This window comes from Ammodytes marinus, assembly GCF_949987685.1.
Source record: "Ammodytes marinus genome assembly, chromosome: 16".
Lineage (NCBI taxonomy): Eukaryota > Metazoa > Chordata > Actinopteri > Uranoscopiformes > Ammodytidae > Ammodytes > Ammodytes marinus.
The window spans coordinates 7,349,064-7,374,635 of record NC_137220.1 but is presented as its reverse complement, the minus strand read 5'-3'; the positions used below and the strand labels follow the sequence as shown (position 1 = coordinate 7,374,635).

The 25,572-nt window shown below is 40.2% G+C and overlaps 2 protein-coding genes across 2 annotated transcripts in view; both read right to left on the bottom strand.

Moving 5' to 3' along the window:
• Window positions 1-329: 329 nt before the first annotated feature.
• Window positions 330-12,775, bottom strand: LOC307263159 (uncharacterized protein). The gene is made up of 6 exons (XM_080044231.1): window positions 11,966-12,775; window positions 3,264-3,475; window positions 1,524-1,592; window positions 784-835; window positions 666-702; window positions 330-553 (listed from the first exon to the last, which is right to left on the bottom strand). The coding sequence occupies exons 1-6, from the start codon at window positions 12,420-12,422 to the stop codon at window positions 511-513; spliced, it is 870 nt and encodes a 289-aa protein (XP_079900357.1). The 5' UTR covers window positions 12,423-12,775; the 3' UTR covers window positions 330-510.
• Window positions 12,776-17,282: 4,507 nt separating this feature from the next.
• Window positions 17,283-25,572, bottom strand: part of trpm4a (transient receptor potential cation channel, subfamily M, member 4a) — a 28,600-nt gene continuing 20,310 nt past the window's right edge. Inside the window, exons 22-28 of the mRNA XM_080043858.1 lie at window positions 24,803-24,977; window positions 24,008-24,173; window positions 23,657-23,838; window positions 22,626-22,758; window positions 20,816-20,888; window positions 19,553-19,646; window positions 17,283-19,174 (exon numbers count right to left, since the gene is read on the bottom strand). Coding sequence (XP_079899984.1) covers window positions 19,149-19,174; window positions 19,553-19,646; window positions 20,816-20,888; window positions 22,626-22,758; window positions 23,657-23,838; window positions 24,008-24,173; window positions 24,803-24,977 — 849 coding nt within the window. The 3' untranslated portion in view covers window positions 17,283-19,148. The remainder of the gene's footprint in view (window positions 19,175-19,552; window positions 19,647-20,815; window positions 20,889-22,625; window positions 22,759-23,656; window positions 23,839-24,007; window positions 24,174-24,802; window positions 24,978-25,572) is intronic.

Genomic DNA, 25,572 nt, shown 5'->3' with positions numbered 1-25,572 from the left:
TCCAGCTTCTCAAATTTGAGGATCTGCTGCTTTTCCTTTTATTAATGTACATGTTTTATCAAGCAAACAAATTATAAAATAATAAAATGCTTAAGTGCACAATAAAAAGGAAATTTATGTACTGAATTTATGCTGCATGTTGGCTTAAAGTAGAATTCATTGCGCAGGAAATATTTCCCTAATTTTCTTTTATTGAAGTCAGTACTTCATACCTTCAGTGGATTGAGCACTTTAAAAACAACAAACTCCTCCATGAAAATGTCCCTTCTTTTTTATTCAACATATCGCAGATATGATTTCAAATATTTCTGTTTCCTTGAAAGTGCACCCTGGACTTCTCAGATAACAGCAACACACAAATATACCGACTTGTCTTTTAACAATTTTTATTTAGTCACCGGTGAGCAAATGTTTAATGTCCTCGAGGAAACAGACAATAATAAAAATGAAAATTAGAAGTGAAGGTGAAACATATTAACTTGGCCACATGGTGGCAACATATGATTAGGTTCAGTTGTCATCATCGCCGTCATCGAAGACATCCGCTACAGTCCTGTGGATGGAGTGACACACACAGGTTATGGGGATAATATCGTGGATCGCAATAATTGGGACATGACATTTTTATATTGTCCCATGCCTAGTTCAGTGTCAATATGACTTACTTGTAGATTGAACCAGTCACTTTATCAAGGAACCCTCCTGAAGAAAGAAGAAAAAGACAAGCGTGAGCCGGAGCAGGAGCCTCTGTCAATTTGAATGTGCAGCTCTGCATTTACTCACCAGGCTGGCAAAGAGTTTCGCAAGCAGGACACACATGGCAGTAAGTGCACATCTGGGAAGAAGACAGGAAGTAAGGAACAGAAAAAAGGAGTCAGAAATGTAAACAGTTCGATGTTTGTCATTTAGGAATCATAAACATATAAAATACTTGACTTTTCATTTATTTCTTCATATTAATGTCCTGGCAGTCATGAATGAGAGGGCTCAGCAATAAGTAGATGTGAATAGTATAATAGTATATGTATAGTATAAGTGTATAATGTGCAGAATAAGCATCCACAGGGACAGTGAAATGTGTACATTTCTATGACAGTACCCAAGAGTTTGTTGCTCAGCTGCTTTGTGTGTAATAGAGGTTATACATGCTGCTGTGTCTGACTGGACACTACAGAGTGCTTTTTCTTACTGCTGTTAAGTGGTTAAAGGAAAAATAAATTCCTCATCATGTGATGATTAGGCCTGGCTGGCATAATGACATTAATATGTTACAAAATGCCAAACAATGACTCACAGGACTGACAGCTAGCGTTAGACAGTGCACACTTTGCACAAAATGCAAATTGCGCAGCAGCTGCAGTACGCAAGTTGGAATTTTTTGAAATAGTATCCTTTGGAGAAATGTAAGGCTGATGGGAATGGCATTAGGCTAATTCTTTAGATATTTGGTAATTGGTGCTAGATAACAAGTCAAGAGGATTACCAAATGTATTACAAATCATTGTGAAAAGCTATTCTCTCACCTTGCAGTCATCGCAGTGTTCCGACTTGTCTCCTTCTTCACATGGGCATTTGTCACAGCTGTCACAGTGCTGGAAGAAGACACATTACGTTAGAAAGACATCCACAGAGCCTACAGAGACACACAGCTGGGTTCCATATCCATATGCACTAATTCTATTTACCCATGGAAGAAACAGATCCCAGCTGGTTAGTCTTTGGCCCAGTTGATTCCCATCACAACACATTTTGATGTTGGTTTGATTTCAAATTCCGCTGACATACATTTGTTAAAGCCACTACGAGTAAGATGGCACGTTGGCGTCCCCTTTGGACAAAAGCGGTAGTATTTTTACGACGCCCGCTGTCGCAAAGCTGTTTTCTAGCTCGTGCCAGGCGCGCAAGTGTGAACTGAGAAGGGAGCAATATAGTGCATGTCCGTGTGTTGAAAGTGTGAGGACTCTTTTCGGCTCTGTGAGAGTGGTTTTGACACTGCATCAACTAATGCCAGTCTGGCACACACACCTGATTGCAATGAGTTGATGCAGCAGTGTCACCTAACTAGCCTACTCTCTCTCACGGAGCTGAAAGATTATGTGTCCGACTCCTCACAGAAAGCGAATGAACGAGAGACGGCAGTTAGTATGGATCACGATGAGGTAATGTGTTTATGTTGTTGTAAATAATGACTATTTCAGATAATGGTTATCTGATGATGGTGAAGCAAAGCAAACTTTGTGTTAGTACCAACCGCTCATTCATTTAGGAGTAAACACTGCAGTCTAGTTTCGCTCTCGTGAAATTGTATACACGTTGCTTGGCAACGCCCTGGTCCCGCCCGTAGCCTATATCACTCTCCCTTTTAGCTTTTCTTCATTGCATTTTTTCTTTGATGGTTCAGCCCCGTTATCAGTCATTATGACGACAAATAACTGTCTCAAACAAGGCTCCCTCTCCCCTTCCCTCACCTGGAGGGATAGGCTTCTCAATTCACGTTGCTGCGCCACACTGAAATCTGCGACCAATACGGATATGTGACCATAGAGCCTGCACGAGCGAACCGAAAATCGGACTGGGTGTGCGACCAGACCAAAAGCAGTAATAAAAACTATTTAAAAATGTCTTTCTTTGCACTGATGGTCTCGTTTGCTGTTAAAGGTAATTTATGATTATCAGAGGAAACATGAGGCTGTTTAAAAGATATTTAAATGTTACTCGTAGCTTTAAAGGTGCAGTGTGTAATATCGGAATATTTTGTGGCATCTAGTGGTTTGAATATAGATTGCAATGCTCCCCTTCCCTTTCAAATAATTACAGGAGCTATGGTGGCCTTCAAGGACAAGAAGCGAGTTACTAAAGATGGCATCATCCACCACTAGTTCAAGTCTTTCGGCAATATCAAGTGATGAGGTGAAGATTTATTCAGTTATTTATTCTATAGTATTTATTCTTCGTCTTTCTACATATGCATTTCCCCAGGACACCCACTACATATAAAAAGTGTAATGTCGTAAAGTTTATCTGTTGACCTGCTCTCCTTGAGTATCAGTATTTGAGCTAAGCTACCCTGGATGAGCGACCTTTGCCCATTTCTATATAACAAAAATGCACGCACAGTTACAGTAACGGTTCATTTTACCTTTTCTTGATCCCGAAAGTGAGATAAAAAGCTACAATTTAAAATGTTGAACTATTCCTTTAAGGTCTGTAGTTTTCTGACTGAGTGTCTACCTTTAATTGTTCCAATTTCAATTCAGACATACCTCACAGAATCCACAGAAAGAGCACAACGAGCCCGCGTGATAATCTCCATCGTCATCATCGTCGTCATCATCATCATCATCATCGTCATCATCATCATCATCATCATCATCGTCGTTGTCATCATCGTCGTCGTCATCGTCATCATCATCGTCATCATCATCATCATCATCGTCGTCATCGTCATCGTCATCGTCGTCGCCGTCATCAGCAGCTGCACATAACATTAATGTACCAATAACCAATATTAATATGAGTGAATCTCTGAGTAACTAAAAATTTAGACAATTCTGGAAAACAAATTAGGTCCATATGAAGACAGAATAGGAACTAGCCTATGTAGATGTGTCTCTATAGATCTCGGATCATGTCTGAATACTTTATTTCATTCTTTACTGAATTTCCTCAGAATGCTGACAATTTCACACATTGACAATGTTATGTTTCTCTTAAGCTACAGGTCTGATTTTCTGTGATGTGAATGATTTGAAACGATCTGGTTAAGTAGGCTACTGTATACTCACTACCCAAAAAATTTAAATAATTCAAACTGTAATGCATTCTGTCCTCCTGGTAATAACATTCTGCAGTGGAGTTGACACTCTCTGAGGTGTTAGCAAAGAGATGGAATATTCTTGGCGTGTTTTGCCTAGAGATTGTGGTCTTGTTGGGTCTGGTATTTGCCATTTGTCAAAGTTTCTCCCTAGCCAATGAAATGTCCTAATACATGATTGACATCTCATTGGTTCAATCAAAATATTCAGATTTTATCTACATCTGTACCACTTTACTGTACTTGAAAGTGATGGCCTAGCACTTGACTAAAATGTTAGATTTTATAAGAAGACATGCAGCTAACGTCTCCTAAATAGGCTGTTGTTATCTTTTTTTTTACTTAGAGCCGTTTATTATATTTTTGTAAATATTTTAGATTTCTCCTTCATTATCTTTATCGAGCAGTTGCTAATTAGCTAGACAGCTTTCTAGCTAGCAAGCAACTTGACTTCATGGACGCTTGCGTTAGCTTTATATTATATAGGCTAGCCATAGGGCCTATAGCCAAATAGCCTTTAGGGACGAGGCAGCAGCGAGAAACAAGGGAGAGTAACTTCTGGGCTGTTGGAGCAGTATCTGCGTACCTCACTGCCTTAACGACGGTACCGGGGAGGGAACGGAAAGCTCCGCTCATTGAGCTCAGCTGTCGGCTTGAGGCACGACCCAACAGGGGCAGGTCTACACGTGAGACGGCCCGCTGCACGACAGGGGAAATGTAGCCTTCATGCAGGTGAGTCAAAAGGAAAACTGATATTTATAGTGAAATAATACTTTATAGTTCCTTTTAAATCTGATAGGCCTACTTGTTTTAAGTAGCCTACATGTTAACCTCTTAGCACAGACTGCGTATTAAAATATACATTTTTCTTTTTAATGACAGCATAATCTTGATAATTTTGACAGGTGTAAAATGAATAAACCCTACTTTATATTTAAGTTTCAGAACATGCCTGTAAAGCCTCATTTCCACCGAGCGGTGCGGCTAGGTGCGAGTTGGCTCAACACGCTTTTATTTGCGTTTTCATGGACAACGTTTTTTTTTTTTTTGCACCCTTCTGTTGGGGGTAGCATACCAAACCGTCTGAAAAAGGGTCGAGCTACATTCTGCAGTCATATGATTGGTCGACACAATTATTTCCACATTAAACCTCTGTGTGTATTCAGCTTGGCAATAGTGAAGAGAGTCCTGTGTTTAGAGAAAGATTCAGCGCGCAGATCTCTGTTTATTGCGTATTGTTTGTGGTGTAATCAATGGTGTAATGGTGTAATATTGATCGATATCGATATTGATCACGATATATGTGATGGCCTACTGCTGAAGCCTGAATAAACCAGAGTGTTTATTAGCTAAACTATACAATGTCGTTTATTAGCGCATTGTGATAAGAGAACATTGAATCACATTTAAATAAACATTTAACTTCACAAAGTGGTTTTAACTGCACCTAACTAAACAATATAAGATAGCTTGCCTTGTAACCTATTGAAAATATTGTAAATAAAAACGCTCGCAATACAGGGGGACATAAAATATAGGAGTAACTGGTTTGACCAAGCAAAAACAAGAGACGACTGGCTTGATTCAGTCGTTTGACGGCGTCTGGCATAAACCCTGCCTTACCGAAAGGGTTGTTTTGGCGGTGGAAACGCAACCTAGATCTTGCGTAACCGAGTTGACTCGATCCGAGCCACGACGACCTGATCCGCACTGCACAGTGGAAATAAATAACAGGTTTATTTCCAACCAGAGTTTGTAGCCTAATTGTGTAAGCTTAATGCTAAACATTTTTGTCAAGCATAAAGTAGAGCGAAAAGGATGCAACTACGGTAAAATATGACACGGTTGGAGGCCTCCTCCCCAATTTTTTAGTGGCCTCCGATTGTTACTGCAGGAAAAAACAGCCACGGCATCACAATAGTACACAGGTTTTTCCCATATAGGATCTTATTGTGCAGCCCTACCAAGTAGATTTGGACCTGTCTAGGTAAATTAAACGCGTATTCCATTATTTTCCAATCAGCGATGTAATTTTATAGCGCACACAGACGAGCCGGCAACTGGCCCCAACCACCCGCGTCAAGTCACACATGCGTGACACAGCGTCAGCAATTCACTTCAGACTGAGATAGTGTCATTTTCCTAAGGTAAGTATAAACTATTCTATAAATTGAAGGCACTAAACTGAGCAGTTTTTTGTATTGCTTGCCTAAAAATAATGCTTTGTTGTGTTAAATGTGTAATGTTGCTTTCCTCCATGTTTTCAGTGTGTGCGGTTGCTATTTAATAAGACGACGTGTACTGAATGTGAGGAGCAGTCATGTTTCTCTGCCCATTACAATTTGCTTCATATCTACGGCTGTGAACAGTCATGAGATATGCGTTTTCAGGCGTGTACGGTATGTCTATGTACGGAGATAGTTGTTAAAACGCGTGTGTGGACATAGACAGTTTCTGTTTCGAAAGCTGTAGCTGCAGTCTTCATCCCTGGCGGCGCTGAGCTACGCACAAACCAGGGGACTGGGCGAGCAGAACTGTTATGAATGCACTCTAAATGATGATCCACCTTATGTAGCGATCGAGTTTAATAAGCTACGTATCTGAAAAGGAATTCAATCCTTGTAGACTTCAGATTGACACCAGCCTGCAGCAGTGAGCAGGAGGAAGAGGGGAATAATGATGTGAGCTATATTGAAAGACCTGCAGCCTTATTTAGTCCTGTAAAACTCTGATAGACCTAGACAATGCTGCTCAAAGAGCATTGTTATTGATGTCCCATGCATTGTAACCGCGAGGTTGACTTTTTTCCCACCTTTTTTTCGCCACCATATTGCAGTTTTTAAAACCCTACGGTTATATCCACTAGGTGGCGCTGTTGTACATAAATATAATTGTCTGAAAACGATGGTAAAAACCAGAACTGGTGCACAGCTCAAAGTACGGAAGAAAGAGCAAACATCCAGGTTTGTAAAAAATATTCAAATAAATAAATGGGTAGATAAATACATCAAAATATTTTATATAAAATGTGTCATAGACAATTTTTTTCAAATTGTAATTGACATAATGAAAAACTGGATTAACATAACCAGGCTGACTGAGACTCTTTCCTTCTTTCAGCCATCAAGCCCATTGATTCATATTTTCAGCTAGAAAGAAGGTGCCAGGAAGGGAACCAAATAGCATCACAGGTAGGATGAAAACTCTTGATGAAAATGCCAGACAGTGCTGTCAGGAGCATTCAAGGTTATAATTCCTTTAATCCTGTTAAAGATTGTATTCTTTTCTATCCTGGTAGGCAAAAAAACAAGGAACCATTATTAATATGACTACCTTATTATGGGACAGTTGGCAAATACATTTGACCCTTGTTTAAGTCTGTTGGCTGCAGTAGCTCTGGTCATTTCTTTCTCCACTGTACATGTTGAGCAAGACTTGAGCAAGGAACAGGGTAAGTGATTCTAAACGATTATGCAAGATACACCGATGTGCTAATTGTCTGTAAATGTTTCTGTTGGTTTTCAAAATGGTAAGGCAGGTTAAAAGGTAAAAACTGACCTGAGAAATAAACTTAAAGGAGAGCACCTTGCTGCATGGCTAGGATTAAGTTTGAATGGACCTGCCGCTGAAGCAAACCCATACAGACAGGCTTTAGAAGCAAAACAATCTAAACAAAGAAAAATTATTTCGACTTTGAACATTGACAGCCGACGTACAGAGTAACTAACTACGTAAACTGAGGTGCCAAAGTTACATTACTTTAAGAGGGGCGATTGCGGGTGTTCAAATGAACAAAGTGGATTAATTAATGGAGTAGCATAATTTTTTCTCTTCCTGCAGAGACACCATAAGCTCGTTAATAAACAAATGTATGTCCTATAATGGACTGTGGACTGTATTACATTAGTAACTAGCAACTTAGTAAAGGTTTAGCCTTAAGTAGCAGCTACTTTCGCGTGGGACAAAACAGCAGCCAGACACAGACAAATGGAGAGACTAGCAGCTTAGATATCCGCTGCTTCAGATGGTATGTCATTATGGACAAAAGCCTCTGAGGAATGTTTCCAACACCTTGTTGAAAGTATGCGACGAAAAAATTAAGGCAGTTCGGAGGGCCAAAGGAGGTCCAATCCGGTACTAGCAAGGTGTACCTAATAAAGTGGCCAGTGAGTGTATAAGGAAACATCCATTAGGTGAAAAGCTATTAAGAATGCCAAAATTATTACAATTATAAATAACATGACCACTTATGACAGATTATGATAAAATGTAATAATTTTTCACCCCTTTTCATCTTAGTCCAACAAAAAGATGAGAGATTAGTGGCCTAGTGTAAAATATGAACCTCACAATTTTTTTTATATACAATATATAATATATATTTCAGTATATACAGTGGCTTGCAAAAGTATTCATACCCCTTGGAATTTTGCACATTTTGTCACATTAAAACCACACACGAGTATTCAGCCCCCCTGAGTCAATACGTTGTAGAACCCCCTATCGCTGCAATAACAGCTGCAAGTCTATTGGGGTATGTCTCCGCCAGCTATGCCCATCTAGAGACTGATATTTTTGCCCATTCTTCTTTGCAAAATAGCTCAAGCTTCAGATTCAGCATCAGATTGGATGGAGAGCATCTGTCAACAGCAATTTTCAAGTCTTTCCAGATATTCTCAATTGTATTGAGGTCTGGACTTTGATTGGGCCATTCTAACACATGACTATGCTTTGATTTGAACCATTCCATAGTAGATCTGGCTGTATGTTTAGGGTATTTAACCTTCTGGAAAGTGAACCTCCACCCTAGTCTCAAGTCTTTTGCAGACTCTAACAGGTTTTTCTGCCCTGTATTTGGCTCGATCCTTCTTCCCATCAACTCTGATCAGCTTCCCTATCCCTGCTGAAGAACAGGACCCCAACAGCATGATGCTGCCACCACCATGTTTCACAGTGGGGATGGTGTGTTCAGGGTGATGTGCAGTGTTAGTTTTCTGCCACACATTGCACTTTGCATTAAGGCCAAAAACTTCAATTTTGGTCTCATCTGACCAGAGCACCTTCCTCCAACACTTGCCACAAGCCATGCGGGGGACACAGCATATTCAGATGAGACCAAACTTGAAGTTTTTGGCCTGAATGCAAAATGCAATGTGTGGCGGAAACTAACACTGCACATCACCCTATACACACCATCCTCACCGTGAAACATGGTGGTGGCAGCATCATGCTGTGGGGATGCTTTTCTTCAGCAGGGAAGAGGGAAGCTGTTTAGAGTTGATGGGAAGATGGATGGAGCCAAATACAGGACAGAAAACCTGTTAGAGTCTACAAAAGACTTGAGACTGGGGTGGAGCTTCATCTTCCAGAGGGACAACTAGCCTAAGAATACAGCCAGATCTACTATGGAATGGTTTAAAGCATAGTCATGTGTTAGAATGGTCCAGTCAAAGTCCAGACCTCAATACAATTGAGAATCTCTGGAAAGACTTGGAAATTGCTGTTCACAGACGCTCTCCATCCAATCTGATGCTAAATCTGAAGCTCAAGCTATTTTTTAAAGAAGAATGGGCAAACATGTCAGTCTGTAGATGGGCAAAGCTGGTGGAGACATACCCCAAATGGATTTGCAGCTGTAATTGCAGCGATAGGTGGTTCTACAAAGCATTGACTCAGGGGGCTGAATACTTTTGCACGCCACACTTTTCAGTTTTTTATTTATAAAACAAATTTAAAACCATGTTTCATTTTCATTCCACTACACAATTATGCGCCACTTTGTGTTGGTCTATCACATAAAATCCCAATAAAATAAATATACGTGTGTGGTTATAACGTGACTAAATGTCGAAAATATCAAGGGGTATGAATACTTTTGCAAGGCACTGTATACACACACACACACAAATACTCACACAGTGACAGCGGGTGGTGAAGTTGGGTGTGGGGGCTAGCATAAGTTATTACTTATGCATTAACGCCAAATGTATAAAGCTGACAATATAGTTTGGATGTAAAATATAATTTCGTAAACTAACTATTAAATACTGCTTGTTAGACTTCTGGAGTCATGTTGGACCATTTCATATTTAGTTAGACTATATTGGGATCGGGATTAGGTTAATCTTTTTCCAAAATTACCAAGAAAAAGTTTCACCAACATGATTAAAAAATACCCTCAGACCCTTAATTTGAATTAGACTGTTGGAGCATTGCGTTTGACATTTGTGCCTAACTTTCGTATGCAACCAAACTGTAATCTTCAAGACAAATATTCAAAAAACAAAGTACATTTGGAGCATGCTGTGGTCAGAACAGATACTCACAGGTTTTAAATGTAGGTAGCTCAGCATTGTGGTCCTCATACCAGTATTATGGCCAAGTACATTTTAACAGACCTCTAATAAAAGTAAAGATCCTCTCAATGCATTTCTACAGCTGTAACACAAGCCTTCTGCCTTTGGTAACAGATATGCATGTAGGCAATTTATGATAATTTGATTTTATTTAATGAATGAAAGTAGGGTTAAATATATATGGACAGTGGTGATTGTCATATTTTCAACACATTATTGTTCACAGTCATTTTGAAATCAAAGTTTTGCCAAACAAGAAGAAAAAAGCAGCCACCATTTCATCTCTTGACAATTTTACATTTGACAGAGGTTTAGCTCTTGAGCTTCCTCTAAACAAAGACATGTTTCTCTCTCTTTCCCAAACACTCTCTCCCTAAGGTCTTAAAAATCAGCAAATCTACTGTTGTAACATTGCATAACATGAAAATGAAACATCTATTCAGCTTAGTTTCACAAATTACTCAAATATTTGTATTTAATTGAATCAGGGACAAATAAGCACTGAATCGTACAGGGAAAGTTGCATAAAACTCTAAACATGTACTAATCATTGTTGTAAGCTAATGACATGCATTGAAAGTTATTATCTTATCTAATGGTGCAGGATAATTAAGAGGTATGGGTATTACACTATTCAAAGATACATCGAAAAGTATTCTATTATCTTATCAGTAGCAATTTTACAAGTGCACACACCAGACTTGAAACATATATTATGTGCATTACACACCTCTTCAACAGAAAGCAGCATAAATGCTCCACAGAGAAAGAAAGAGATTGAGATATGGAGAAAGAGAGAAACTTTACATATGTTGGCTTTAAATTAATGAATTTAGATAGTGGCCCTCCTGCACCTCCCCTCAAGCTTTAATGTCCCTCTCTCTGTTCCTCTAGCAACCTGACCCCAACCCCCCACCCACCACTAATATCACTGTCTCTCTTTCTTTCTCTGTAGGTTCACATAAAGACAAAAATGCAGGTCAATCTGCTCCAAAACATGAGAAAGTAGGGTCCTAGTGGAGGAACCATTCTGGAGGACCCATTCTTTCAAATAAAACACAAATCAAAAGATCTCAGACTAGTGATCCAAATGACTGATTTCCAAGTGATGCTTGGTTTGTGTGAAATAGTTTTTCTTTTTGTTCTTTCTCTCTCTCAAATCAATGCTTCTGCAGTCCCAAAGTTCATATCTAGCGTACTGTACGAAGGACTTCAGACAGTTGGACTTCAGATGGGCCAGTTCAATTTCCCCAGATTGCTCATAACTCTAGTTAAGCAGGGAGAAGAACACAGTGTCAGAGACAGCAAGGGAAATTGACAGCTGGAAAGGGGTGGAGGAGGGACTTTGATTACCTACTTTCAAATAAGAACTGACAAAGAGATGATGAGGCTGTAAGAATGCTAACGAGAGGGGAGTGGCTAAGGTTATACTTAGCTCCTCCCCTTTCACACATTGTCCTGTAATGCACGTGCACATGGGTTTGTACCTGAAATGCATCTCCAACTGCTAGTCAAAACATCAGCCATTTCGGACACTTATACAGTAAATATAACACATGTTGGTGTAAAACTACTGCACTAAAACTTTGGCCTATTTTGTTTTTGTGCTGTGTTCCAAAATTTGACTTGCCAATCACAGCACAACCTAGACGAAACAGCATAACGTCAGTATAATTCAAAAGTCAGTACAGCTGATGCTTTAGTAAATATGCAGGGGGTTTGCATATCACAATACACAGGAAGAGACAAAGGGATATGAGAACATAAGATCTACTGTATTATTAAAGTGACTGACCTTCGTGGTCGTCATCATCATCGTCGTCATCGTCATCATCGTCGTCATCATCATCATCGTCGTCATCGTCGTCGTCATCATCGTCATCATCATCGTCATCATCGTCATCATCGTCATCATCGTCATCATCGTCGTCATCGTCGTCATCATCGTCGTCATCATCGTCGTCATCTTCGTCGTCATCATCGTCATCGTCGTCATCGTCGTCATCATCATCATCGTCGTCGTCATCATCATCATCATCGTCGTCATCGTCGTCATCATCGTCGTCGTCGTCGTCATCGTCGTCATCATCATCATCGTCATCGTCGTCATCATCATCGTCGTCATCAGCCATCAGGCCTTGCTCGGCACGGAATGGCAAATCCTGTGCCTTGGCCATGGGAGCCGTCGGGGTGTGGAAGGAGCAAAGAAGTGCCAGCAGCAGCCCAAGTATCAGGCTTCTCAACGATGCCATGTTCACAACCAGGACCAGTCCAACTGATGAAGAAATGTACCCCTGAGTCGAGCACTATAGGACTTATTTGCCTATTTGTCCCACACACTCACAAGTCAAAAACCAATCCGAGTTGCACAAACTCGGATAGTTTGCCAGAGTAGGAAAAGGACACCAATTATAATGGCATCAAACTGAAAAGTTCCAGTGCAGAGATGATATTCCAAGCTGAGATCTAGACACTTGCTCCCAAGTCCTGTCAAAAATATCCTTAGAAACGCTAGTTTACTCCCTTTAAGCTGGGACCACAAAAAGACAGGGTGTCTTCTAGTCCAGTGCAATAAGAAGCTGAGCGGAGAGCCGTCAGTAACTGGTCAACAGGACCAATGTGAGAGCGACAGAAAAAGAGTGAGACCAACCTATGGGGTGAGCTAAGAAGAAGGGGGGCAGTCAAACTGACTGACAGGGGCAAATGCTGCAGGGCAGGCCTGCACTATCCATAAGTTAAGTTACTCAAAGAAGAGTGGAGTCATTGAAGGGGTGTATAAGGAACAAGTTGAGGATACATCATTTTCCACCATCATCAAAAGTTCAAGTTTAACTTTAGAACAAGTTTAACTTTGGAGAGGACTAAAGTAAAATACTAATGTATGAAATTAGAATGGGTAGGACCAGAAAAGTTTTCAACTTCTTCCTACCCCCTTTTGAACATGAACTTTATTATTCAAGTAACTTATTTGTTGCTTATGTGCTGCTGAGGATCCCGTGTTTTTCTTTGTTATTGCTTATAAGTTTTAGATGTGTTTGTGTTATTTTTCAACAAATGTACAGTACTAATAATAAAAGTAGCCCAAAGCAACGATTAACATAGTGTGAACGAAAATGAGTTGGTATGGAGCTAGGAGGATAATAGACATGTTGTTTTATATTGTACAGCCTAATCATTACAACATCTTCCTTTTCGAGTAGATGAACATTTAAGTATGTAAATAAGTAGTAGCTAGAGTACCATAACATTGGATATGTATGCTCTCAGTGGATGATAATTAAATATGTTAGTGATTCCCTGACCTGATCCTCATGAGAGACAAGAGACCAACCCTTTAAACCAAGATGTTGTACCTTGAAAATTTTTTTTTTGGATTTCTAGGAGATTCCTTGGAATGACTCTCTTAATACTTAATGAAAAAATAAATTAATATCAAATCTCCAGACAAGCCATTATAATCAGACAATCCTGCAGAACCCTGGATTTTGTTCAAAGACAAAGTTGTGAAGGGTTCAATGCAAAAAAAATCTAAATAGCCAGTAAAGTTGCCTTAAGTTTAAGTCAGACAACAAAAACACCAGGGAAAGTTCATCTGTACAGTAACACAAAAACATTGCACGTCTGTAATGGGATGCTGGACCCTGTCTGGCAGGAAAGTTGGAGATGCAACATGCCCATCCACCACCCTGACCTTAACACTGGGACATCCTTGAAAATACATATTTTGTATCGGGTAGGGTTAGTTCAAATGAGGATACCATTTCATTTGCAGACAGTCCCTCCTGAAAGACATTGATAGTGTTGCGCTTGCTTGTGCATAAGTGACAGAAGTAGTCAAAGTACAATATAAACTGCCTTCAGTACATGAAGGCAGTGAAAGATCCTTGTTTGCTGCTGATAACGTCTGTTAAAGCAATATACACTGCAGCATGTAGGGGTCCAAATTGTTGGTTTTTCAAACTCATATTCTGATCTATTGGACCATTTATGAAACACGTTTTTACAAATGTGTGTTACCCCTCCAGTATCACCATCATGCTGCTGCAGCCAGAGAGTATGCACAACCATGGGTATATTCCAAACCCAGACATTAATATCTAGCCCATCCACTGGTCTGTCCCTCCCCCTACACACTGTCCCTAAAATAGATGGATTGGCGCAATGAGGAGTTGACAACCTCTCTATTTAAAACCACACACTGTAGGAGTCAGTGTAATGTGAGCTATCCTGGCTCTGTCTGTGTGGGACTAGCACAGTATCCCACATCACTGTCAATTCTCACCTACACCTTCATGAAGAAAGAGGTCAATGACAAGAACCTTTGATACCCCTCCTAAACCAAACTTGACTAGAGTCAGTACATAAATGTGCTCCTCTTGTTGTGATGCCACTGAGTTGTCTCACTCCATTAACCCCATTTAGAACCTACCCTGAATAAACCATAAAATACTGCCCACATTTTTTGTTTGTGTTTTCATTGTTTTAAGTTCACTTTACATTGTTTGATCAGTTGTGTCAGATTATGGTTAAGGTCACACTGATGTTAATGTAAAAAGGAGTCTTGTTTGAATGATTCATACTCTTTGTTGTGCCATATTGTAGCCAAGTCAATAACATCAAGTACTAGAACTGATCTTTCTTTTGCAGTCAGCCAGGACACAATGCCGGGGAAAAACCTTGTGAGTTGTTTTAGATCTATTCTACATTCTTATTTAATCCCTAAGGCAAATGAGACAAATGCACTAGATGATTGCACAGCAGACAAAACCCAGCCCGTACCAACATAGAAGCGGATAAGCCTTTTATTAACCTATATAAGAACTTACATCATCACCATTATAAGTTTATATTAAAAGCTTTAGATAGCACAAAATCTAGGATAAAATGTTATGGGTTTGAGTTAGTAATAGTTTGGGGAAAGTTTCAAATGGAGCGGCAGTCCGAAACAGCTGAGTTTGAAAAAGCAAAGGGACAGAATGAGAAGGGAGATCAGATCGAGATGAAGACTGCAAAGCGGTTGAAAGAGGAGATGAGCTCAGACATGCCAAAGACATTTCTTCTCTCTTAGTTTGGACCTCTGACGGTGCCTGCATTGACCCACTTGACCCATTTAGTTAACTACCATTTATTCCCCCACCTCATTAAGTCTTTAATTAAATAATTACCATGAGTTTGGAAAATAGCAGATGCTTAAGTGGCACGTACCCTCTCTTCTTTAGCTTTAGCACAACTTCATTTTACTCTAACAGGTCTTGGTTATTAGAAAAATAATGTGTTATTCAAGTTGTTGGTCAGGGTTTTTTAAGGTGAAGAGATGACAGCCAATGCACTGCATTAGCCGCCTCATCAACTAGATCTGGCATACCCAAGCAGGATTCATTTGCCTCCCTAAATCTGATCCAGTTCCACATACAACCCAAACTCTTTCCATGTAAGGACTGTCTAAAGTAGGAAATCACTTTCCATGATGAAGTTACCTAAGGGTACTGGTGTTTGTGTGTACGCGCACGTACGTGAGTTAGTTAGAGAATTAATTAAAGGGTATAACGTGGTACTGGGCAAAAAATACTCAATGCTACAATATGATTTTGCATTAAGTTCGATTTGTATGTGGTATGCAGTCCTTTAGGAAATAGCTACGTATATGCTCATTCTCTAACTGAAGAAAGCCATGGGCTTTCTTGCTTATTCTGTTTTTATATGTTACCAAACTAAATGCCAGTCATAAATTAAAGTATACAACATCAGACTGTATTTATAAGAGTCTGTTTACTTAGAACAGTCTTTCATACATTTCAGACAGCCGACAAGAACTTTTAGAAATAGGATTTTTCTCTTCTTTATCAACAATTTCTGGCTCATTTGAGAGATCGTCAAGACATTGGATGCTACCGACTCAGTCAGTGTGGAAATTGTAAACAAAAAGCTATGGAAGAGAGGAAGGGGTAAATTCTCAGTTTGCCCAGCATCTTCCTCGCAGATGTACAAACCCTGGCGTACAAATTGGATAGTCTGCAAGAATTTCTGGACAAGAGCCCTGAAATCTGTGGGGCACCAATCAAAATGCAATTTGATTTGTACCTTTGTACCTTTGTTTTATGCGAGGACAATGAATTGTGAGAGAGTATGATTGGCTGTGCGCCGTTGGTGGGCAACACATCTGTTTCCGGAACCCACAACCCTGCGAATACTCTTATTGGCTATTAATGTCTGCTGGCTCCGCCTAGCAGCCCAGGTCTTGTGGGGCTTCTCCCCAAACTACAGGGGATCAAAAACAGATTATGGTGGGGCGCTCCGGTGGCGTAGTGGATAGAGCGTGTACCATATTGGCTCCGGGCCATCGTAGCAGTGGTCGCGGGTTCGAGTCCAACCCGTGGACCTTTACTGCAGGTCATCCCCCCTCTCTCTGCACTGTCTAATAAAGCTTGAAAATGCCCAAAAAATAATCTTAAAAAAAAAACGGATTATGGGCTGTTACATCATGATTTTTAAAGAAACATGGCTCAAAAAGCGACATTCTTGACACATCCATTGAGCTAATATTCGTAGGTCCTCAGGGTGGATTTAACAGTGGATAACTCCAGTAAGAGCTTAACTGGGGTATTTGGAATCGTATCTTAACAAAGCTTGGTACTTGGACACTGCAAACCAAAACTATCTTATGGTTTAGTGTGAAAACCTCACAATGTTGAAGTCAGACCCGGCTAAAGCTAGCCCTAGTTTTAGGCACAACAACATTGGCGGATATGTTGTATTTTTACACTTGTTGCCTCTGGCTTTGCTTTGTTAACCAAACCCGACCTATCCAGCATATTTGTGCTGGTCGATGTGATCGTTACGTTCGGGAATTATATTATGGACTGGAAAACTGGAAAAAAATAAATTTTCAGATAAATCCAAAAAGCAATTAATGCCTTTTGCTTTCCACAGAGAAAATAACGTATCTATAGCAGGGGTAAATAGGTGGTTACCAACAATGGGAGCAACTATAGACAAGGATAATAATTTGAAATGGCACCGTAACTGATACCAAATATTTAGGAAAGTAAGATTATTTAGCAACAACAACATTGTTGTTGCTAAATAGAATAATCTTCTCATGGATACGCATGGAAAAAAATCCTGTTTATTAGGATTATGCAGTTTGAATAATGAATCTTTGCCTTGACACATACATAAAGTATACAGTACATATAGGTCAACTTTGCTGACAACTTTCAACTTTATTTATCCACAGTAGGCAATTTGGCTTTACAGCAAGACAGATAAAGAACAACAAATAAAAAAGAAAAAAAAATACAAATGGTTGCAATCAAGTACAATAAAATACAAGGTATATGGTACTAACCACCCTGAAGGGAATGAAGAAGTGCCTATATTTATGGGTCTAGGGTTAGGGGAAGTTGGAATCGGGAGCCAGAAGGTTAGGGTCTGAAACTAACAAGTGGAGAAGAAAGATGGATTTAACCTTCTTCACTGCCTATCGGTTTTTAGGTTAGTGAAGTTAAATTGCTGCACACCTGTGATTTTACTGCTGAAGATTTCTAATTTATAAAGACCAGTTTTTGCCTTGGCGCTGAGCTTATCATGATACCAACAGATAACAGAAAATGTTAACACTGACTGAAAAAATAAAATTTAAAATTTCATAAGGGTCTCATCAACATAAGACTGACAGTTTATGAAGGTGTTGCTTGTCCTTTTTGTGAAGTTTATCTGTGTTGGAGTTAAAATTTACTATTGTCAATCAAGCTAGCAAGATACTACCTGCACCTAAATAGGAAAGCTCTGAAGAGCAGAAAGCTAAAAATCAGCATGTCATTCATCAAGAAAGCCCTACAACACCAGTGTACTAAATTGTCTACAACAGGACCGTGATAGTTTTTATTGATGTAGAGGAGACAGACAATAGCAGAGTTATCTGCATTTTAAGATCTGTCAGAGGTAAGAGGTACATATTGTTTCACAAAGAAAAAGAAAAAAATATACAATCACAACCTCAAATGTGAAAATATTAAACATTGAACGGGTATTTTACTATATATTTTGCAATGACACCCTCCCTTTACCACCAACTAAGTATTTTAGTTTTAGTTTTTATTCTGTGTGAATGCATAGATGGTTGATGCCGTCTGTTGGCCTTGCCAATATTACGTTTGCATCAATTATATGGCTAGAAAGGGTCCGCAGAGCAAACATTATCACTGTATAAAGTTGTTATAGTGAACTAGGTAGCAAACTGTTACCTATATGCAGCAGTTACAGAACAACATAATCATTCATTTGGTGTAATATAGTAAATGTTAGTCCAATATTTACACTAATTTTAGTTTAATTTGGTTTCTAACAACTCCTGAGAAAAATACCTGGCTCTTAAGCTAGTAAATGCTAGCCTGGAAATCCAGACCCATTTAGAATTATATAGGGTCTGGCCACGATCAATAGACCTTACCAACTTAAGGGGCGGCACCTACGCATGCATCTCAAATACCACTGCACGCACTTGGATAGCACTACAACCAATCAGAGCAATGAACTAGGTGACGTATTAAGCTCCGTTTGTTTAGCGAACAGCGGAGTTAACTGGTAAATTAAACTATTGCCGTGGTCGGTCGGCAAAACAGAACATTCCTCTTTCTTGCTATTGAAAAATTTGAGTGCCGACTTCCAAAACGTTAAGTGTCGAGGCCAGTTCTCAGTGTGTTTCAGTTGCTGATTCTACTGCTAAGAAATAACCTGGACGTACAGCAGAAGGAATAAAAACCATGCACAATCAGTGTTGTCGTAATTACCAAGAATTCCTCATGGGGGCAACAGAAGTTACGCTCTAGTGTAGCTTTAGCTTTAACATGCAAATTAAACAGTATACATATGAAATCAATAAAGTAAAACAGACAACATTATAAGGTGCTCTTTGTCACAATGGCCCAGAGTAAACTATGCATGCTTGTGTGTGTTTGATCCTCGAGTTCAAAGATTCAGCTTGGAGACAGTGCAGTCAGATCTATAGAGGAAAAAATAACTATTAATTACTAATAGTATCCGAGACAAAGAAATCAGTTCTCTAAGAAAACATAAATACAATACAGGCAGATTCTACAGAATCGGTACCTCCAAATCATTATTATGTGTCTACTATAGCTAATTATCAATCTGACAATACAATTATACTACAATGTTTTATAATATAGTGTTATTTATTCCTATCTCATTTGTTTGCAAATGTTATCACATCTTAAAGTATTGCTTCATCATTTCATCACATCATCATATTAAAAAGCCCCAGTAGTACATGTATTAACCACTATCAATGAACTTCCGAAACCTAAATAAACAGAATCTTCCTTTTAAAGACGTTTGGTTAGATGTCCATGAACTTCACCTCTGAGGATTGGAGGGGGGCGGTCAGTCTTTATAAGATTGCTCTGAGACAGAGCGTCTGCCATCCAGGAGAGGGTGCTACAGCAGTATTCCAGCTGGGGTAGAGATACACAGACAGATGGATGAGTGCTGAGAAGGCAGAGCCGACAGCTGCAGAGAAACCAGACACGCCATGCACACTACACACAGATAGCAGCTAGGGATGCAAAGGACTAGTCGGTTAAAAATGTAAACGTCCACTGCCTCACTAGTCGGCACCAGAAATACTAGACGGTGAGTAATTAATTGCCCATCACTTGGACTTGAACATAAAATGTGTGAGAATGAACGTGTGTGTAGGCCTATAGGTGTGGGCTATTAAAAGAGGGAGAGAGATAAAAAAAAAGTTAGAGCAGCACAAAGCAAAGGAAAAAGGTTTTCTTGACCCCTGCCTAAAGCCCCGCTGTGATGTTAGGGGGCATTCACAGCTAAAAGCCTAAAACGAGGTCCTAACTAAGGACTATTTTTTTAATCCTCTGTATGGATTTGATCCGCTTAGTTTTGGTTTAACATTGCAGTTTCGCCAGCGCACTAAAGAACTTTCCATGAAATACCTACATCTTTGTTTATCACCTACATGGACTGCTTCTCCCTATACTGGACATTGATTTGTTTGTAGATGGCCGTGCGTCTGACGTCAGCGTTTCTATTCGGCGGTATAGCCTTCATCAGTTTGAATGAATGAGTGAAGAAACATATTTAAATGTTAAAATGTTTAATTGATTAATTTCCTGCCAGAACAACGCACACCTCTTAATCTGACTACAGTTGTAGGCTTACATAAAAAATAATAAACTTAGTCGCTACGTGCATCCCTATTAGCAGCTGCCACATATTCAGTGAGCTTACCTGTATGCAGGGATGGGACACAATGAAACTATAAAAAACCTACTGTACTTTGTAAATAGGTAGGATCTTTTTTTTTTTTTTAATCTGGACCCAACCAGGAAAATGTTCAAAGGAGAGGGACTGAGTTGGAGTTGCAGATGGACAACGTGTCGGATACTCAGTTGGGGCACTGGGCAAAAGAAGCACCAAACACCTCTTACTAAGTAACTGTTTCATCGTAAGAAATATTTCTTAATTAACTACAAAGGCTATGTATATTCTAAGGAATCAATGTATAAAGCACCAACATGTTTTCTGGCAATTGAAAGCTGCATTTTAACTCTTGAGGACATTCACACAACTAGATCTTGCATGTTAATGAAGAAGTTTTGCTGACCTCTGTCTCCAGCAGCCGCAACCGCCGGTCATGGTCGTGGATCTCTGCCATCTGCTTTAGCACACTGTCCACTCTGCAGAAACACACACACACACACGCACACACACACACACACACACACACACACACACAAATAAGCCAGCTGCAAATGTCAGCTAATACTGTATGTCAGTCAGGGTTCAGCTCAGTCCAACAAGCTGGAATGCACTTCATGACCTCAGAAACCTTCCATGTGTAGGAGAAAAACACATGAAAAATTCAAATGAAAAATACTGACATGATCAGAAAAGTATCCTTAAGGAGAGTTGTTCAAACTTTATGGTCAGATAAAATGACAGAAACATTTTTGACAGCGACGATCAGCTACGATATTGCATGAAGTGAGAGACATTTTACAGTGGAAAAATCAACAGGTCTGTAAGTGGACTAACTATGAACTAATTTGATATAACTGTTACGCGCTCCCACCTTTCTGCTCCTCCCTCCTCTTGCTGCTCCACACTCTCTCTCTCTCTCAGGTGTCCTGAGGCCTGATTGGCGGCAGGTGCTCCTGCTCCTGTGGGGCTTAAAGGCGTGGCCTGTGCCGGTCTCTCGCTCTCTCTGACTGACTGGATGACGGCTCGGCTGCTGACCTGCTTGTTGTTCTTTAGTTTATGGTTTAGTTAATCGGGGGGCTGCTAGGTGGTGTTATTTTACTTTGACCGTAGTTTTAGAGGGGCCGGGGAATAACTTAGTTGAGGAAGACCTGGGCAATACTGCAGTCCAACTGTGGCTGCCCCAGGCTTCCTCCCGTTTACCCTTTTTCTTTTGCAGCCTCCTGCTTGAGTTGAGTTGTGGGATTGTTTTAATAAATCACATAATTATTACGTTGATTCTTGGTTTCGTCTGGTTTATTTGCCTGTTTACTGGCTGGTTAACGAGCCTGGGATGGCCGGCCGTAACATATGGGGGCTCGTCCGGGATGAATAAAAGGAATCGCTTGCCAGTTAGAGATGAGGAAGTTGGAGGGGGAGAATATGCTGCGTTTAAAAGAGCCGCTCTCTCTCTGACTCCACGTGAGCTGCTCTCGCCGGCTGAGTTAGATGTTACCGAACACATTGATCTTATTCCGGTTTTCTCCGAGGAGGAGGTAAACAAGTTCTTTATTCTCTTTGAGCATGTCGCAAGTACTTTGGAGTGGCCTTGTGATTGGTGGGCGCTGGTGCTGCTGCTCCTGTGGGGCTTAAAGGCGTGGCCTGTGCCGGTCTCTCGCTCTCTCTGACTGACTGGATGACGGCTCGGCTGCTGACCTGCTTGTTGTTCTTTAGTTTATGGTTTAGTTAATCGGGGGGCTGCCAGGTGGTGTTTTTTACTTTGACCGTAGTTTTAGAGGGGCCGGGGAATAGCTTAGTTGGAGGAAGACCTGGGCAATACTGCAGTCCAACTGTGGCTGCCCCAGGCTTCCTCCCGTTTACCCTTTTTCTTTTGCAGCCTCCTGCTTGGGTCGAGTTGTGGGATTGATTTAATAAATTACCTTATGGTTTAAACTTTGATTCACGGTTTCATTGTGGTTTATTTACTGTTTACTGGACGGTTAACGAGCCTGGTATGGCCGGCCGTAACATTTTTTTTTTTTTTTTTTTTTTTTTTTTTGGGATGGCCGGCCATAACAATAACCATCTAATGGTGTTAATAAGCTAGGCTTTATTTTAATTGTTTCTTTTTGTCAGTCCTAATTTTACATCAAATAAAAGGTTAATTCTAACCTTAAAAGGGCATGCATATCTTTTTAGCATTATATACATTTACAAAAATAGCAGAGGCAACTTACTTGATAGATGTAGATTTAAGTCGTGCTGTGTCACTTTCCCTCAGCCGCTTATTCTGAGCTGACAGGAGGTTTTCTTTCTGGATAGCTTCCCATGTGTTTAGGCGGCTGGCTTTCCTGCCGCGCAGCTCCAGGACTGAGGAGAGAAGATCAGTAAAAAGGTCTGGAATTAGGGCAAGAGTAGCACACATGTACAGTATGTGGACATCTTTAGTGAATAAGATTTGTGCCCAGTACAGTGTCTGTGGAGGTACCAAAGGTAAGTCAGAGAGGCTTTCTGGACAGATACCCAAAGCACCCCAAATGGATCCTTTCAATATAAGGAGAATGCTTATTTTCCGAGCTTCTCCTAGCTTGCTTTTTCCCTTAAAGGCCAGTCTATGACAGGACTAGTTCCTAGGCAGTGGGTCACATAGAAAAACAGGCTCAGCACTCTGCTCTACCTGAGAAGGTAGCATCATCTGGAACATATCCCAGATTTAACGATTATGATTCAACATACCTTAACAGACAAGGTCACCACATTCAGTGTAGTTCAACAAAGCAATTCTTTTTTATACAATTTACACATGTGTTTAGAGGAAAAGTTTTGACCATGGGCGAGAGTTGAAACTCATCAAATGGTCAGTATTAGCTTCCTTTTCACAAAAATTGTAAATGCCTGTAAACTGTGATCCTAACATCCCCCTTAACCCTTGTGTGTCCTTAACTTTTACTGCACACTAATTTCCGGAAGGACAAAAACGTCCGCTCCCTGGGGGCGCCTTTAGCTCAGTTGGTAAGGCGTCCCCCTCCCGGGCCGGGCCCAGCAGCGGACCCGGGTTCGATTCCCACCCGCTGTCGTTCTCTGCATGTCACTCCCCTCTCTGCCCCATTTCACCTCTGTCTCTCTGCACTATCAATAAAGCATAAAAATGCCCAAAAAATATCTTAAAAAAAAATAAATAAAAAAAAATGTCCACTCCCTATAAACTGCCATAAAAACCCGCCACCTGTCACTTATATGTCTTTATGCTATACTTGCAACTTCTCACCAAAGTGTTTGTTCTTGACTGAAGGGATGCGGCGGATGTATCTTTTGATTAAAAGGTTGAGGTGCGAGAAGATAATGAAGGGTGGTGCCAGGCAGGGCCTTGAGTGATACTCCACAATCAGGTTGTAACGCTGAAACTTCCAGTAGGTGTCACTGTGCTCCTGCACTTTGGAGAAGGTGTAGCTGTAGAGAGCACATGAATCTTATTATGCATATGGAGAGCTTACGTTCTTTCATACATGGTGTTTCTTTGCTGTACCAAATGCAGTACACTTTTCCTGTTTGAAGTCTGTTTAGTCGCTAGAAAATCACGTGAACTGAAACAAACCATTCAAAATCTGAACACACGTACCTGAACATAGCGATGAGTAGGTTGACCAGTACTATGTTCGTACACAGCAGATAGATGACCAGGAGGATGACAACCAGCCAGTTGGCATAGTTGCTCAAACAGGGCTCCTGTCCAGCGTCAATAAGCGTGGGGTCGTCTGTACAATTTTCAGCTACCCATTTATCAGCTGGATGAAAGACAAATCAAGATGTCAGAACAACATAAAGATCCATGTTGCGCAATTACATCTTTAATAGTAACATCCATTTTAACTATGCAAGGCAGAAAACAAAGCTAAAGTCTTATTTACTGAGTTTCCAGTTTAAATCTTATGTGATCCAATACAACGGCTTTGTGCATACATCCCAACCGTATAAAAGGTGGAGTCAGCGATTCTGGAGAATGCTTGTTCTCAAAATCCCTTTATGTCCAAATCAGTGATCATCTCATCTCATCACAAAACGCTATTTGTCCGTGTGAAATAAAAGTCTGGTGTTAATACACTGCAGAGAGTCTGTGAACTGGTATGTAAACCCAGGGTATGTTAACAAAGCGGGCCCACCATAGCTAGCAACATGGCCGTATTAACGAAGCATTTAAAGTTGGGCCACAGGTAGCGGACTTTGAGGAGATATTCACGTATTTTGACAAAAAGGGATTTTGACAACAAGCATTCTCCAGAATCACCACCATACATTTGTAATGTCTTAAGACTGTCATGGGAACCTTTGAAGAAAAAAAACTGTATTATTGACAAAACAAAGATACCTGTGACTGAGAAAAAGACACTAATTTAATAAAGACTGAGCCACTTACTATCCATTTCAACTATCGGTATTTGTCCAAAAATGTGCAGGTATGGTCTGTAGAACACTCTACGGAATATCCAATTAGGACGGGGATCATAACGGTAGAGGAGTGCCTGATTGGCCACTCCATAGGCCAAGACCCAGACGGCAAGAAAAAAAAGGAAGAAGAAAACATCCTTCATCTAAGGAAAGCAAATAGAGAACAGAGATTGATAGTGTAGGATCGGCAGGGCTTTGACATATCAATACTCAATAATTCTGCATTTTCAGTCCAGATGCTATATGAAGCATTCATCATAAGTGTAATGAAACACATTAAAGTATATTGATCACAGTCTGTTGTGGCATTTGGGAAGTGTATGAACATGTTGCTGGCAGGAACAATGCAGGATCGTACAATGTATTTTCTCACATAATTACTACTGTTTACTTTAAATGTGGTACCATCAGCTTTCATTACCAACACCAGTTGAATGAAGGCTGAGTCTAACAGAACATCAACTTTGTTTGCGCCATATAAACCCCAGTGAACCATAAACCGTTTATTTTCGTTTTACTGTCCACATTAATTTTTAATAACAGACTTACGCAATACTTTATGAGCAACATGGAAGCAGTAGAGCTAATGTTCAGTGTATGCAGTGGGAAAAGCCAAGCCAAGCCGATGTTTTTGGAGGGGATGCAGTTTAACAACATGCCAGTCTCTCAATACAGAATACTTGGACGAGGACTGCCAATGCATCACAGTAAAACAGACCCCACTTAAATTATTGCTGA